Raw genomic sequence first — 17862 nt, 5'->3', positions numbered from 1 at the left:
ATGGATCACTTGAGGTCAGGAGTTTGAGACCAGTCTGGCCAAATGGTGAAACCCTGTCTCTACTAAAAATACAAAATTAGCCAGGTGTGGTGGGCACCTGTAGTCCCAGCTACTTGGGAGACTGAGGCAGGAGAACTGCTTGGACCTGGGAGGCGGAGGTTGCAGTGAGCCAAGGTCACACCATTGCACTCCAGCCTGGGCAACAAAAGCAAAACTCTTTCTCAAAGGGAAAAAAAAGCATCATCATTGTGATTATTAGCACAATGCAAGCATACATGCGTAAGAGAGATATGCAGGACTTGAGTCCAACTTAGGACTAATAGATTATTGTCTCCCATCTTGGGGCTCTGAACAAATAAATGCTCATTGAATGAAATGGCAAACACTTTAAACTAGTTAAATTGTACCTGCTGCTCATTTGTACTCTGTCAGTCTCTTGCTGTTTGCCTCATTTTATTTCTTAACGAATACTTGAGTGCTTAATCCTGAGTGCCTACAGGATTAAGCAGAGCAAGGTTTGTACTCTCTAAAATGTGCATCATGGTAGAGAAGGAGTGTGTGTGTGTGTGTGTGTGTGTGTGTGTGTGTGTGTGTGTGTGATGTCAGAATATACTTGTGTGCCATCTGATGGTAAGTACCATTGGAAGAAAATATAGGTAGATAGGGAGTGCCAGGGCTCAGATGAAGGAGGGGTTTCTGGTTGTTTTTTTAAATGGTGTCAAAGAGGGCTTCTCCAAAGGAAATAAGAGAGTAAGTCATGTGGCTATCTGGGAGAGAATGTTCCGGGTAGAGGGAACAGTAAGTAGGTAATGATATGAACATATACCTAGGATATTCAAGGCAAAACAAGGAGGCCAGTGTGGCTGGAGTACAGTAAACAAGTGAGAGGAAAAGTAGGAGATGAGGTTGTAGCAATAGAATGCAAGCCAGATCATATGAGGACTTGAAAGCCAGAGTCAGGATTCTGGAGTGTTATGGAAAGCCAGTGGAGGGTTTAAAAGATCACTGTGACAGCTATGGGAAGAATAGACTGTAGAGGGAGAAAGGGTGGAAATAGGGAGAAGATAGGAGGCTATTGCAAGGGTCCTCGTAAGTGGCTTAGACAAGTATGGTATCAGTGATTGGAGGTGATGAGAAATGGAAAGATTATAAATTTTTTTAAGGTATCACTGACAGGTTTTACTAATTTGTTGAATGTGGGATGTAAGAGAAAGAGAAGAGTTAAGAGTGACCAAGCATTTTTTGTCCTGAGCAGCTGTAAGAACTTACTTCCCATATACTGAGATACTGGGAGGAGTAGGGAAGGAACAGATTTTGCACCCTTCCCACTCAGAATGAATGAGGGGGAATCTAGAGTTCAATTTTTTTGTCCATGTTGATTTGAAATACCTATTAGACATCAAGAGGTGTCAAGTATGCAGTGGGTGGATGCTATTTAAAGACATGAAACTGGACGAGGTGTAGGTAGAGGTAGAGAAAAAATTTGTGGGAACTATATTCTGGGGGAATGAATATTCTATCATCTTAATTTGCTGTTACTTAACTGGGTTTTCTTTCCCCCTCTCTCTTGAGCACCTACAAGTAAATCTGTTTATGTTTATTGTACCTATGGTATGATCCAGTGCACCACATTTCTATAATAGTCTGAAGATGATACTGAAATAGTAATGCAAATGCCTTATCTTTATATATTGCTTTGAACTTTGTAAAGAAATTTTATTCAGCAAATGTCTTCTGTGCATCAGTAACTGTACTAGGTACTTTCACACACGTTACCTCATTTGGTTTTCCTAAATGACTGTTTGTATTTTATATGAAAATGATGAACTCGTGGAGATATATCTTTAAAGAAAGCATTCTTTTGTATTTGTATGTTCTAAATTTATAATAAATATAAAATATATTTTAATCAACAAGAGCATATGCATAAAGATTGCAATTGATAATGTATAGTAGAAAGAACAGTAACCAGCTATGGGCAAGTGACTTAAAATTCTCTTGGGTCCTATTTCCCATTGGTAAAATAATGGGACTAGGTTTGAGGGGGGACTTAGGGGTTTCTCAAACAACAGATTGGGATCCGTTCTTATTTATGCCTCTACTATCAGTATAGAAATTTTCTAATTAAAACCTAATTATATAGTTTTTATGTTTTATGCTTATATGGTAACTAATGCTTTTGAAACTCAGCTAATGCAAGGAGTACTTTTAAGTAAAATAATAATTTTGGATTTTCTGTGATGGGAGATGCTAAAATTCTGGTTGTAAATTTACTGTAGATTTTAGAATTAAGAGCAATTTCAGGTCCTAGGATTTGTGGTGGTAAAAGTTATTATTATCTAATATTTTCTGTAAACAGAAAAAAGGAGTTCACCGTTGCCCAAAATGCAGACTACAATTTTTGACCAGCAAGGAAAAAGCTGAACATAAGGCACAGCATCGTACATTTATAAAGCCTAAGGAACTAGAAGGATTGCCTCCTGGAACAAAAGTGAGTTCACGGGGGGTTCGGTGGTTTTTTGCACATTCTATCAGTTTTTTATTTTTGTTTTATTTATTTATATATATTTTATTGTACTTTAGGTTCTGGGGTACATGTGCAGATCATGCAGGATTGTTGCATAGGTACATACATAACTATGTGGTTTGCTGCCTCCATCCCCTCATCGTGTGTATCTGGCGTTTCTCCCCATGTTATCCCTCCCCAACCTCCCTACCCTCCGCTGTCCCTCACCTATTCCCCCCCAACAGACCCCGGTGTGTGGTGCTCCCGTCCCTGTGTCCATGTGTTCTCATTGTTCAACACCCGCCTATGAGTGAGAACATGCGGTGTTTGATTTTCTGTTCTTGTGTCAGTTTGCTGAGAATGATGGTTTCCAGATTAATCCATGTCCCTACAAAGGACACGAACTCATCATTTTTTATGACTGCATAGTATTCCATGGTGTATATGTGCCACATTTTCCTTGTCCAGTCTATCATCAATGGGCATTTGGGTTGGGTTCCAGGTATTTGCTATTGTAGACAGTGTTGCAGTGAACATACACGTGCATGTGCCTTTATAATAGAATGATTTATAATCCTTTGGTTATATACCCAGTAATGGGATTGCTGGGTCAAATGGAATTTCTATTTCTAGATCCTTGAGGAATCGCCACACTGTCTTCCACAATGGTTGAACTAATTTACACTCCCACCAACAGTGTATTTTTAATTATTATGGATAGAAGGAATAAGGTCTAGTGTTAGGTAGCTCACTAGGGCAACTATAGTTAACAATAATTTATTGTATATTTCAAAATAACTAAAAAAGTGGGATTGGAATGTTCCTAACACAAATAAATGATACATGCTTGAGGTGCTGCATACCCCAATTACCCTGATTTGATCATTACATATTATATGCTTGTATTAAAATATCATGTACACCCCAAAAGTGAGTTTTAAATATGCTATATTTTTAACATTTTGTATGATAATAGAAACTACTGCCTGGTTTTATCTATTGAATATAATATTAAAATTGACTCTGATTGTTATTAAGACTTTAATTTAGGTTTTGTCATTCTTAATGCTTGTAAAGAAAAACTTCGAATCATTGTTTTTTTAGTTGATTGACATGGTTTGTTGGAGGGGTATTTCTAGTGCAGCTAGATTGTAGACTAAGTTGGCAGGTTGTTTCAATATTCTGTAGGCTGTTTTCAAGCTATTCCAGTTGTCAGTGTGTATGTCTGTTTCAGTTGCTAGACTATAAGATGTTTAAGATAAGGAATTTAATTTATCTTTGTGTCCCCAGCATCTGTCATGGTGCCTTGAATGCTATAGGCTTGTTGAAGTTGGTATTACTAATCTCTCAGAGAAGCAAGTTTTGCTCCTGGATAGCGTTGGTATTTTTCATTAGCAAGCACACATTGGACCACAGATTTTCTTCTCCTTGTTTGCCTTATATACTTATATACTCTGACTCTTTTTTTTTTTTGGAAACAGAGTCTCGCCCTGTCCCGCAGGCTGGAGTGCAGTGGTGTGATCTCAGCTCACTGCAACCTCCGCCTCCCAGGTTCAAATGATTCTCGTGCCTCAGTCTCCTGAGTAGTTGGGATTACAGGTGTGCAACACGATGCCCAGCTAATTGTATATTTAATAGAGACCAGGTTTCAGCAACATGGCCAGGCTGGTGTCAACCTTCTGGCCTCAAGTGATTTGCCTGCCTCGGCCTCCCAAAGTGTGGGATTACAGGCATGAGCCGCCATACCTGGCCCTCTGACTTCTTTATACAAAGTTAGCTCTTGAATATTTTCTCCAGTGAAGAGATAGATAATCCAAGGTGAAACAATCCTCAAACCTTTGTATGTCACTTAAGTACATACTTTTTTTTTTTTTTTTTTTTTTTTTTTTTTTTTTTTTTTTTTTTTTTGAGACGGAGTTTCGCTCTTGTTACCCAGGCTGGAGTGCAATGGCATGATCTCGGCTCACCGCAACCTCTGCCTCCTGGGTTCAGGCAATTCCCCTGCCTCAGCTTCCTGAGTAGCTGGGACCACAAGCACGCGCCACCATGCCCAGCTAATTTTTTGTATTTTTAGTAGAGACGGGGTTTCACCATGCTGACCAGGATGGTCTCGATCTCTTACCTCGCGATCCACCCGCCTCGGCCTCCCAAAGTGCTGGGATTACAGGTGTGAGCCACCGCGCCCGGCCAAGTACATACTTTTGAATGCGAATATGTCTGTTATTTAAATTAACAAAAATAATATAAAACAATTATCTGAGGGGCCGGGCGCGGTGACTCAAGCCTGTAATCCCAGCACTTTGGGAGGCCGAGGCGGGTGGATCACGAGGTCAAGAGATCGAGACCATCCTGGTCAACATGGTGAAACCCCGCCTCTACTAAAAATACAAAAAATTAGCTGGGCATGGTGGCGCATGCCTGTAGTCCCGGCTACTCGGGAGGCTGAGGCAGGAGAATTGCCTGAACCCAGGAGGCAGAGGTTGCGGTGAGCCGAGATCGCGCCATTGCACTTCAGCCTGGGTAGCAAGAGCGAAACTCCGACTCAAAAAAAAAAAAAAAAACAATTATCTGAACATCTAGAGTAAGATAAACCATCTGGCATCCTTCCCTGAAATCCATTTGTTCCATATTGATATTAGACATTCATAATATTAATTTAGGCAGTACAGCCCTCTCACATCTTCCTTTATTAATAAAATACCAATAGTAATAATAATATTGATAATAATGATACTGTGTGTCTTATAGCACTTTAGAATTAAGTATTCAGTGTGCCTTTCCGTACATTTTATTATTTAATCTATGTGATGATCCAATGAGATAGACAAGGCAGGTATTATTCCCATATTAGAGATGAAGAGGCTCAGAGAAGCTAAATTCCTTACTCAAGGTCATGTAGCTAGGAAGAGGTAGTACTAAGATTCTTAAACTCAGGTCTTTTGACTTCTACTCCAGTGCTTTCAAAAAATTTATTTATTTTCTATTTGCAAGCTAACAAGTTCTGCTCCAGTGCTTTTGTGTGATACCACATGTATTTCATAGGACTTCACAGAAGCTGTTCTTCAAGTATATGGGGGAAGTGTAGTCAAATAATTAAAGAGAATGTTAGTGAGTGACTGTGTTTTCTGTTATTAACCAATAGATACATTTTCTTTTTCTAAATTGTAAATGATAAAGTTTGTATTAGTTATTACTAAGGAAATTCTGAGCATTATTGTAATCAGCATGCTGTGTGATAAATTGATGTAAGCTCCACCATAACCTTGGAAGCAGAAATCATGACCCCGACCCCCAGGAAGAAGTCGCATTTACTGAAACTGTTTTATAGTTACCAGAGGGTAATGCAGGCCTTTCCCGGGTTATTATTTCTGACCTCTGTATTAAATTTTGACCTCTATATTTGTGAAAGCTTTTTAGTTTTTTGTGGGTTTTTTTTTTTTTTTTGAGACAGGGTCTTACTCTGTCACCCAGGTTGAAGTGCAGTGGTGCCATCTCAGCCCACTGCAGCATCCACCTCCCAGGTTCAAGCGATCTTCCCACCTCAGCCTCCTGAGTATTTGGGACCATAGTTGCACATCACCGTGCCCAGCTAATGTTTTTGCTTTTGGTAGAGATAAGGTTTTGCTGTGTTGCCCAGGCTGGTCTCGAACTCCTGAACTCAGGCAGTCCACCCACGTAGGCCTCCCAAAGTGCTGGAATTATAGGCGTGAGCTACCACGTTGAAGCATAAAATAGCTATGGGATGTGTTCTTTTGATATTCATCTAATTTGTACTCCTAATATTCATTAATATCTGTGTTGACATAAAACTGCTATCAAGATAAAACTGATATTACAGTAGTAAGTCAATACCAAGGTAAATTTCATTTACTTGGTATGACCATTTAGAATAAGTGGGAGGCTTATCTGATTGTAGTTTATACTTGCCATTTTCAAAATAATGATGTTTAACTTTTTGTATTGCAGTGATTTTTTGATAACATTTTATTGAGATATAATTCATATATCATACAATTCACCCATTTACAGTATTCACAGTTCAATGGCTTTTTGCATATTCATATTTGGGGAAACATCACTACAGTAAATTTTAGAACATTTTTATCATTCTCAAAAGAAACTCATATGCGTTAGCATTCACTCTGTTTCCCCTCCACTAGCCCTGTGCAAACTTTAATCTGCTTTTAGTCTCTATGGATTTTCCTGTTCTGGACATTTTATGTAAATGGAATCATACAATATGTCATCTTTAGGGACTGGTTTATTTCGCCTAGCATAATGTTTTGTAGGTTCATTGATATTGTATCATGAGTACTTCATTCTTTTTTGTGGCTAAGTAATACTCCATTGCATAGAAAATCTACATTTTATTTATTCTTTCATCTATTGATGGGCATGTGGGTTGTTTCCTCTTTATGGCTATAATGCTGCTATAAAAATTCATGTAGAGGTTTTTGTGTGTACATATTTTCATTTCTCTTGAGTATATGCCTCTGAGTAGGATTCCTGAGTCAAATGGTAACTCTTACCTTTAATATTTTGAGAAAATTCCTGTTTTTCTTTTGTTTGTTGTTTTGTTGAGATGGAGTCTCACTCTGTTGCCCAGGCTGGAGTGCAGTGGCATGATCTTGGCTTACTGCAACCTCCACTTCCTGGATTCAAGCGATTCTCCTGTCTCAGCCTCCCGAATAGCTAGGATTACAGGCGCCTGCCACCATGCCTGTCTAATTTGTTGTATTTTTAGTTAAAATGGGGTTTCACCATGTTGGCCAGGCCGGTCTCAAACTCCCAACCTCAAGTAATCCACCCACCTCAGCTTCCCAAAGTTCAGGGATTACAGACGTGAGTCATGGCACCTGGCCTTCTGAACTCTTTTTCAATCTAACTACACTGTTGTGCATTTTGACCAGCAGTGTATGAGGTTTCTCGTTTCTCTACATCCTAGCCAATACTTGTTATTGTCTGTTTATCATAGCCATGCTGGTTGGTGTGAAGGGACATCTCACTTGGGATTTGATTTGCATTTCCCTGATGACTGTTGATGTGGACCATCTTTTCATGTGCTTATTGGCTGTTTGTATATCTTCTTTGAAGAAATGCCTATTCATCGATTTTCTCTTTGGTTGCTTGTGCTTTTGGTGTCATATATAAGAAACCATTGCCTAACTCATGCTCACAAGGATTTACTACTATATTTTCTTCTAAGAGTTTTATAGTTTTACACGTTAAAATTTAGTCTTTGATACATTTTGAGATAATTTTTGTATATAATAGGTAAGGATTGAAATTCATTCTTTTGCACTTGGATATCAGTTTTTGTAGCAGCATTCATCAAGACTATTCTTTGCCCCATTGGAAATGTTTTGGCACCCTTGTCAAAAACCAGTTTACTGTAAATGTGAGGGCCTACAGTGATATTTTTGATACTAATGTGGTTTATTTTCTAAAAGTATATACTGCCTTTGTTTTTATAGGTTACTATTCGAGCTTCACTTGGACCTCACCAGTCAAAATTACCAACTGCACCTTCTGGTTATACTCCAGGCACTTCTTTTCTTCAGGTCACACCTCCGACATCTCAAAACTCAACTGCTGAAAATCCTAGAAAATCTAATGCCAGTAAATCTAAGACAAGTAGGCCTCATGCAACTACATCCACTGCAAGTAAAGCTAATACAAGTAAGCCAAGGGGACGTACAGCTAAATGCAAAGCAAAACCCTCTTACAAGCAAAAGCGACAGCGCAACAGAAAAAATAAAATGACCTTAGCTTTGAAGAACTTAAGGTAATATCTTTTATTCCTGATATACAATACAAATTTAATCTTAAGTATTAAAAGTTTATTTTTTATAATTTATCATATCATAGAACCCTCTTACACATTTACATGGTAATCACTTATCTGGCATAAAGACCAAGCAAATAAGAAAAAGGTACTTTTTACAGCTGCTGAGCAGAACTTGAGTCATTGTGTTTATTCTATAATTTTCATCTTTTATACTAATATTTTATGCTTTTATCTTATGATAGATTAATTGGTTTGTTTGATCCTTTTTATTCCAGGGAAATGTTAACTGGTGTTAAATTTTTTACACTTATTCTAGCTTGTTTCAAAGCATATTTTGAAATTATGAGTTTCTATTTAAAGATATCAATTTAAACATTTTGGCTTTAGTTAATAAAATGTTAAGATTTTCTCCTATTATTTTTGTTTTATAATCTATTTTTATCTTTTTTTTTCCATCTCCATAAGGTGTCGTCGGGGGATTCACAAGTGCATTGAGTGTCATTCCAAAATAAAAGATTTTGCAAGCCACTTTTCTATATACATCCACTGCAGTTTTTGCAAGTATAATACTAACTGTAACAAAGCCTTTGTAAATCATATGATGAGGTAAGTTAAACATGTAAACTGCCAATCAGAATTGCCATTCAGGTCATTTGTTTTTTGAAAACAGAGTTGTCCTATTGGAAGCAAGTTTGTCTCATCAAGGAACTAAAAGGGTCCAGCAATAGAGAACTTCTAAGATGTTCCTTGTACTATTTTCCAGCATAGTAACTCATAAAATTACTGGGACAAAAACTCTGAGAACAATTAGACTGGTGAAATTAAAATGAGTTTGTTAGGGAAATTTGTTGTTTCTATGGGACTTTTTTTCTTTTCTATGTCTTTCAAAAAGTGGTTATTTTTTGTTAAGTGTTTTCAGTATATTTGTCAAATAAATAGTCAGCTCTTGCATTCCACATCTGTAAATTCTGGATTTACAGAATTTACAACCGTGGATCAAAAGTATTTTAAAAAATTAAGTCTATACTGAACATGTACAAACCTTTTCCGCTGTCATTATTCTCTAAATAATACAGTATAAAACTATGTAATAGCAGTTACATTTTATTAAGTATCATAGGCTTACAAATAATCTAGAGATTATTTAAAGTATATAGAGGGATATATATAAAATATATATGTAGTTTATATGCAAATACTATGCAATTTTATATCAGAGACTTGAGTCTGCAGATTTGGGTATCTGCAGGAGGTCCTGGAACCAATCCCCCATGGATACAAGGACCCCTGTATATGTAATTTCATGAGTGTTATCCTCTTCAAAGTGATCATTTTGAGAGACTCCTGGCTTTTTAATGATGCTAAGAACATTATTCTGTCTCTGTCTTCCCCATCTGTCTATCCATTTGTCTTTCTGATCATTCATCTTTGCATTCATTCAATGAAATGAGACTGTAGGAATATTCCCATCATGGTGCTACTGTTGAAATTCCTTTTCATGCATTGATTCAACTTATATTATTTGAGCACCTATGATGTACTCTATACAAGGGAAAGACTTTAGAGCCCCCATTATTTGATTTGAACCTTGTTCCTAGGGGCTTGCTTTATTCCTTCAGAATGGATTTTATTTTAAATAACCAAAAAGTGTTCAGATATAAATATAAGTTGATTATTTTAATTAAGATAGTTCCATTTATCTTCAGTTATAAATAAGATATAACTAGCCAGGCACAATGGCTTACGCCTGTAATCCCAACATTTTAAGAGGCCAAGGAGAGAGGATTGCTTGAGCCTAGGAGTTTGAGACCAGCCTGGGCAACATGGCAAGACCTTGTCTCTATTTTTAAAAAAGAAATAGGTATAACCAATAAAAGTGGTTTTCTTGCAGATTATAACAAGACATCTATATTATTTTCTGCTCATAATCAGCTACCACTTTGAAGGATTCATCCACCACATTTTTTGATGGCTTCAGCCTGGCTTGCAGGGTTTTTTTTTTTCCCTTTGGTGATCAGCCTGACCTTATGATACCTTTATTTCTTTAGTGCTAGCACTTCACATCACCCCCTGCTTTGTTGTATCCCCTTTCTTAACACCATCCCATTTTACCTCATTGTAGTCAATACTTACTTTGAATTCTCATTACCCCATGTCTTTCAGGGTCTTGAACTTTTTTTTCTAGTCCAGTAGTACCAATTGAATTTTGTAGGCAATCACACCCTCAAGGTCTTCTGTTTTGAATGCTGCTTTGTTTCTGTCCTAAAATCCTTTATATCTTCAGGCATGCTTAGCTTACTTAGCCTTGCTATCTTTGTATCTTTTATCCTTTTTTTTTAAAAAATCCCAGCTCACGTTCCCTATTAGTGGGGCATCTTTTATCCTTTTTGATGTATCCCTGTGCCCAGTTCTAGACCACCACATCTTGCTTGATTCAATCAGCTCTGAATTCATGGTCTTTAATTTGGTCCTGCCCTTTTAAAAATACCGCTTTGTTTTTATCCACCGCATCTGTCAGATTTTTTATTCTAGTCCCTCAGTTGTTAACTTTGCCTAATAATTACTCAGAGGTCATCCTTTTTGTTTTTCTCAAGATTAACTTTTTCTTGCCTCAAGGTTTTTTTTTCCTTCATCCAGATATTAATCTCGGAAAACAGACATGTCCCACTTTTTTTAAGTTAACCCTGTTCCTCATCTCTTGCATTTCCTCAAGATCCTTATTTCATTATTTTGGACCTTCAGTTCATCTTTCTGTCTACCACATTCATTGTGTCTGCTGATATTTTCAGGCATGCTTTGAGGATGAGGGAGATCTGCCTTTACTTTGCATGTTTTCTTGTCTTCCTTTTACTATCAACATTTGTAAAGATTATACTTTACTAGCCTGTCATTTTTGACCCTTTGTGATTTGAGTGTCACCCCCTCCCACCTACACACAGCTAAAGCTGCTCTTTAAAGGTTATCAGTCATATCCTAACCACTGAATCTACTCATTATTTTCATTCTTACTCCTCTATTACTTCTTCAGAGTATTTGACATTTTTGATCACTTACGTGTAGAACTCTTCTCAACTTCTGTTGAACTGTTACCACCATTTTTCTTCTTTCCTTTTGGCTACTCCTCCTCTATATAATTATCTTTTCTCCCTTCAACTGTTCTTGCCCCTTTATAATCCCTTTCTTGGTACCCTAACCATTCTTAAAGTTTTATCTTTTACTTTTCAACTGTAAATCCTCTGATTTCAATGCTGAGCTTCCCTGAGACCCAACTCTTTGTTTCTAACTAGGATTCAAACCACTTTTACTTCAGTACCCTTTAAGCTCAGTCTGTTTCAGGGCATCATTTGCATAAACATGAAGCACCAGCTGGGAATGATTTACTCTCCCAAGTTTCTGAAGCCCCTGGAGTTCTCTTGATCTGCCACCATACATCCTAGCTTCCTGAGAGTCCACCTTCTGCAATTTACCAATCTGCCTCTTCCACTACTACAGTGGTTCTGCACCTATACCCCAGTTTCTCTAAAGCAGAACCTTTAGAGAAAGGTTCCCTTCCCCCAATACACTGCTGTGAGTAATGTTCTCTTATTCTCTGCCAAACACTTGACTGTCCTAATGAGGCTTTAATTCTGCCCCTAATTTATAGAGGATTAAATTGGAAAATATTTTTGACATTTCCTAAACCATGTGTTCTTCCATCCTCACCTCTCCCATTTTCTGTAGGCTTATCAACTGTCTGGTAGAACCTTCAGCCCCATTCTATACCCAAACATTCCCAATTGGCCTAAAGTTACCTTCTTAACCTTTTCCTAATTTCTGGTGATCCCCAGCCCTGAACTGTCATCACACATATTGAGCTCTTATTCATCATTAACCTCATATAGAACTGAAAGCTTCCGCTTCTGCTCTTCTAATGGCCTCGTAGGTCCTTTTGCTTTTGCCCTATTTCAACAGCACATTGTTTCCCTTGTTGCTTCAGGTACCTCCCTCTGAATAGTGTTGTACCCTCAGTACTACCTGGTATGAACTTTTGTCATAGGTTTGAGCTCTGTATGTTCAGAGGCTTCATTTTCTCAGAGGTTGAGTACCTTTATTCCCAGCCTATACCAACTCTATTGTGAGAAGACAGGCTCCCAGAATTGATCAATGTTCCCCAATGTATAGGTTCTTCATATTCAGTACCTAAAGTAGCTTTTTCTTATTCTTGATTATTCTCCAGAATGCCCCTTTCCTTCCCTCCCATTTCACCCTCTGTGAAGTATCTGATCAGCACAGCCAGTCAGAGGAATCATTCCTTTCTTTAGGTTCTGTAACATTCTCCTCTTCTGCCTCATATGTGTCTCTGTTACCTCTTTTAGAGAGAAGCTCTTTGTATTCACCATGGTTCCTATTCTTAGAATATATTCTTGGAATTATAGCTGGCCACAATCTTTATTTTCCCATGCATATATAGTATGCTGGTGATGGTTACCTTGTGTTAGGGTAACTGTTGACCTGCTGTGTTGGGTCTGTCAGTACAAGAAAGGGCTAGTGCTTCTCAAAATAGCTTGCATAAGAATCAGCTGGAAAACTTGGGAAAACAGATTTCTGGGCCCACTGTCAGAGATTAGTTCACTATGTTTGTAGTGAGGCCTGAAACTGTATTTCTAACAAGCTCCTAGGTAATGCTGATGATGCTGGTCCATGGACCACAGTTTGAGTAATACTCTGCTAGGCTAATCCTGGCTAATCTTGCCTGGTTTTCTAACACAGGAAAGCTTTCCTTATCAATGTAAAGGGAAGCATAAAAGCTATTACCATTGGCTATGAAGTTTGGTTAGCGGTTTTCTGATCTGTGTGTAGGAGAAGCATTGTTTTAACTCATAAGCTCTGCTTTTAATTTGCTCTCTTTGAAAGTTCTCCTGGTAATTGCAAAGGACCCTTTAAATGCTTCGTTTTTATTGAATTAAGCAATGGCATTTAGCTCAAGTAGTGTTTACTTCCAGGATCATTCAGATTATCCCCAAACATATTAAGATTAAAATGTAATAAATAATAATTATTCTCCAGCCTGGGCGACAGAGCAAGACTCTGAAACAAAAAATAATAATTAGTATCATTATAACAATTTCTATCATAGCAAAATACATTATTAAATACCTTTTCAATTGTTCTTAATAGTTAAAAAACTTTGACACTCTTTGCATTTTTAACTCAAGTATTTTTTCAGTAATGATGAAGTACTGATAATCTAAGAGAATTCTCAGGGAAATATGTCATTTCTCCTAAAGTGGAATGTAAGGTAAAATACTTGAATTAAACAGAGATGACTGTCTTCGTCCATTCAGGCTGCTGTAACAAAATACCATAGACTGGGTAGCTTATAAACAACAGAAATTTATTTCTCACAGTTCTGGAGGCTGGAAAGTCCACGATCAAGGTGCCGGCAGATTCGGTGTCTGGGTGAGGGCCCATTCCTCATAGACAGCACCTTCTCACTGCGTCCTCACATGGTGGAAGGGGCACACTGGCTCTCTAGGATCTCTCTTACAAGTGCACTAATCTCATAAGGGCTCTGCCCTCATGACCTAATCACCTCCCAAAGGCCCCACCTCCTAATACCATCACTTTGGGGGTTAAGATTTTAACATGAATTCTGGGGGACACAAAAATTCAGATTATAGAAATAACCAACAGAATCTTATTATTTAGATCATGATCTTTTATTCAAAACTAAGACATTAAGCATTGGCTTGAAATGTCATAAAATTAATATGGCATTGTATAATAAAATTAATAAAATTTTGTTTGTCTCGTGTTTCTCCAGCTCTCATAGCAACCATCCAAGTAAACAGTTTTGTATTTTCAAGAAGCATTCAGGAACTCTCAGGTAATCATTGATTTTTTTTTTTAATTCTTTTCATTGAAATATTGCAGTAACTTTTAAACCTGATGTTGAAGTGCCTACTCTGGAAATCTAAATGATTCCTACTGAACATGATAGAGTTCTGTTTATTGTATCCTTAGACCAAAGTTAGAGGGATAGCCTGTCATCTCCGACTAAACTGTCAGTAGTGCCAAGCATTAAGATGAAACTTTCATGCATTTGCATTGTAAAATAACTAAAATAGGGTCCTCCGACCATATTTGAATAGAAGTAAGTTTATGAAAACACTATAATACTTGAAGTCAATATATAGCCTTCATAATTCTTAATGTTTTTAGAATTAAAGTACATAACTTATTTACTGTACAGAAAAACTTATCAATAAATATTTCTAAAGGCATTGATAATTAACATTGGTTATACCACACACACTTAGCTCAAAATCCAGTAAACATCTATTTTTTACACTATTTTGATATATTTTGACTCCATCTTTCTTTTTTAATTATTTTGCTCATGTTGACAGATGTTTGCCTGGCACATAGTACCTGGCACATAGGAGGCACTTGGTAAATGTTTGTTGAATAAGTTAGTGTATATGTTCAAAATGAATTATGTGGATAATGTTGGACCAACAGCTCACAGAGGAAATTTTTATTGTATTTTTAAAACATATTCATGTTAAGCCTAGCACTTTGGGAGGCCAAGGCAGTTGCATCACCTGAGGTCAGGAGTTGGAGACCAGTGTGGCCAACATAGCAAAACCCTGTCTCTACTAAAAATACAAAAATTAGCTGGGTGTGGTGGCAGGCACCTATAATTTCTAGCTACTCGGGAAGCTAAGGCAGGAGAATCGCTTGAACCTGGGGGGCAGAGGTTTCAGTGAGCCGAAATCATACCACTTCACTCCAGCCTGCACAAAAGAACAAAACTCCATTCCCCCCAAAAAAACCAAATACATATTCATGTTATTTTTAAAACATTACTGAATACAAGGAATTAGAAAAGAGTAAAATATATTAGGTGTTACCTTTACTGAAAAATGTTTATAAGAATGAACAGATACTTATTAGTTCTAAATATGAGACTTTGATTTGATTTTTACCACATTATTGTCAAGCTCAATTGTGTGCTTGGTTTTTAAATTTTTAACTGTGTGATTTAAAAGATCTGAGGCGCTTTTTTTAAACGAGTGAATCTCACATGTAAATAGAAAATTGGTCAAATTCTGTGTATGGGTCAGGCACAGTGACTCACACCTGTAATCCCAGCACTTTGAGAGGTCAGGGCGGGTAAATCACTTGAGACCAGGAGTTTGGGACTAGTCTGGCCAACATGGTGAAATCCTGTCTCTACTAAAAATACAAAACTTCACCAGGTGTGGTGTGTACACCTGTAATCCCAGCTAATCAGGAGGCTGAGGCACGAGAATCACTTGAACCCAGAAGACAGAGGTTGCAGTGAGCCAAGATGGCTACAGCCTAGCCTGGGCGACAGAGTGAGACTCATTCTCAAAAAATAAAAAAATCTGTATGGACTTAGTATTTTATATTTCTATAAACAATTTTTTCATAATTACTATTTTGTTAAAACGAAATGTTCGTTCTTTAGCTATTTATAGTGCACCTATTGTGTATATCACAATGTAGCAATTCCTATACAGATGACAGTGATGAAGAAGAAGGCTTGTGCCAACCTTCAAGGAATGTACAGTTTATTGAAGGGATATAAGGTGTGAACATAAATAACTACGATAATACAAAGAGGTTTTTAATAAGTGCAGTGAGAGATACTGATTTCAAAAGGGAGAGAGGTTTCTACTTACAAGAAGAGGCACAAGGGCATTCTAGTTGGAAGAAATAATATGAATAAAAGTACAGAAAGGAAAAAGCAGGAACCATGCACATTCTTCTGAATCACAATGAATAGGAGTAAAATTTGGACGAAGCACAAAGTGCATATAACGTAGTATTAAGATCAAATTTGGCCAGGTGCAGTGGCTAATACCTGTAATCCCAGCACTTTGGGAGGCCAAGGTGAGTGGATCACCTGAGGTCAGGAGTTCGAGACCAGCCTAGCCAACATGGCGAAACCTCATCTCTACTAAAAATACAAAAAAAAAAAAAAAAAAAAAAAATCAGCCAGGCATGGTGGCATGCGCCTGTAATTCCAGCTACTCGGGAGGAGGCAGAGGCAAGAGAATCTTGAACCTGGAAGGCAGAGGTTGTAGTGAGCCGAGATCGTGCCACTGCACTCCAGCCTGGACAACAGCGGGACTCCATTCCAAAAAAAAAAAAAAAAAAAAAAAAGATCAGTTTGGGGAGATAGTTTTGATCTATTTCAAGATTGTGGAATCCTTGAAAACAAGGCCAGGGAGTTTGGGCTTAATTTTCATTTGGAAGACATTGGGGAAGCCATTGATGTTTTGAGTAGAGTCAAGGGTGCTGAAAGAAGATCACTTTGGAAGGGTATACAGGATGAGTTGTAGCTGCATGAGGCACACAGCCTGGTTAAGGCTATTGTAGTGGTTAAGATTTGTTTAATAATGCCCTGGGCTAAGGTGGTGGGCTGTTGTCACATCATGTTTAAGAGCATGGGCTTCGGAATCAAAGGACTCCATTTCCAACCTGATCCTGGCCTCAGTAGATTACTGAAACTAATCCTGTCCTCTATAAAAAAGTAATTATAGCACCTATCTCTTTGGGTTGCCATAAGATGTAGATCAGACAGTATGTCTAAAACCCTCAGGCTGGCATAGAGTAAGTGCTCAATAAATTGTTAATAACATAAAACGTTTGAAATATTGAATGTTTTACGTAAGAAGAGAGTCAGATATAACCACAAATTTGAGCCTCAATATTAGGGAAATGGCATCATAAGAGAGACTTTCCCCCTGAATTTCATGGGGAGAGCATATGATTCCAGTTTTATGAAGAGAATTTTAGATGTGCAGGAGTTCTGGCTAGGTGTAAATACACAACAGGTTGTTAAAACTAGAGAAGCCAATCTGAGGTATGCTACTGGTTTCCTACACAGGTGAAATATTTGATGAACTTCAAGCATATATGTCTCCTTTGTTAATAAACTGATAATTACATTACATGATTTTAAAGGCTTCACATTTCTTTTCTAATTTTATCCTCATTTGACTAAGATACTAGAGTGCAGAGTCCACAGACTGTACATTTTTTATTCACTATTGTATCCATAATACCTAGTAGTACAGTGTGGGTGAAGAAGGTTCTCAGCAAATATATATTTATATATTTGAGTGAATGAATATTACATCCTTCCTTTGCAAGTAGTAACTTGTACACATTACTTAAGTTGTTAAGGAAGACTGGGCTGAGTCTCTTGATGCCTAGCTTTTAGCAACAAGTTGAGAAGTGACAATTTATAAAGCACTAAATATTAGCATAATTTGGATTTGGATGTGCCATTTTCTTTTCTTTTTATTTTATTTATTTTTTGAGATGAAGTTTCACTCTGTCGCCCAGACTGGAGTGCAGTGGCACAGTCTCGGCTCACTGCAACCTCCACCTCCCGGGTTCTAGCATTTTTCTGTCTCAGCCTCCTGAGTAGCTGGACCACAGGCACATGCCATTGATGCCTGACTAATTTTTGTATTTTTAGTAGAGATGGGGTTTCACCATATTGGTCTCGAACTCCTGAACTCAGGTGATCCACCCACCTTGGCCTCCCAAA

At 37.7% G+C, this 17862-nt stretch overlaps 1 protein-coding gene across 5 annotated transcripts in view; it reads left to right on the top strand.

Moving 5' to 3' along the window:
- ZNF280C (zinc finger protein 280C) overlaps nt 1-17862 on the top strand; it is a 64470-nt gene that overhangs the window by 43757 nt on the left and 2851 nt on the right. For all 5 annotated transcript variants that reach the window (XM_032260191.1, XM_032260188.1, XM_032260190.1 and 2 more), the window contains 4 exons: nt 2360-2491; nt 7981-8291; nt 8760-8900; nt 14098-14160. In XM_032260191.1, coding sequence (XP_032116082.1) covers nt 2360-2491; nt 7981-8291; nt 8760-8900; nt 14098-14160 — 647 coding nt within the window. The remainder of the gene's footprint in view (nt 1-2359; nt 2492-7980; nt 8292-8759; nt 8901-14097; nt 14161-17862) is intronic.

This window comes from Sapajus apella, unplaced genomic scaffold (assembly GCF_009761245.1).
Source record: "Sapajus apella isolate SASKATOON/1434 unplaced genomic scaffold, GSC_monkey_1.0 scaffold115, whole genome shotgun sequence".
Lineage (NCBI taxonomy): Eukaryota > Metazoa > Chordata > Mammalia > Primates > Cebidae > Sapajus > Sapajus apella.
The sequence above is the reverse complement of the archived record's forward strand: the minus strand, read 5'-3'. Positions and strand labels throughout refer to the sequence as shown.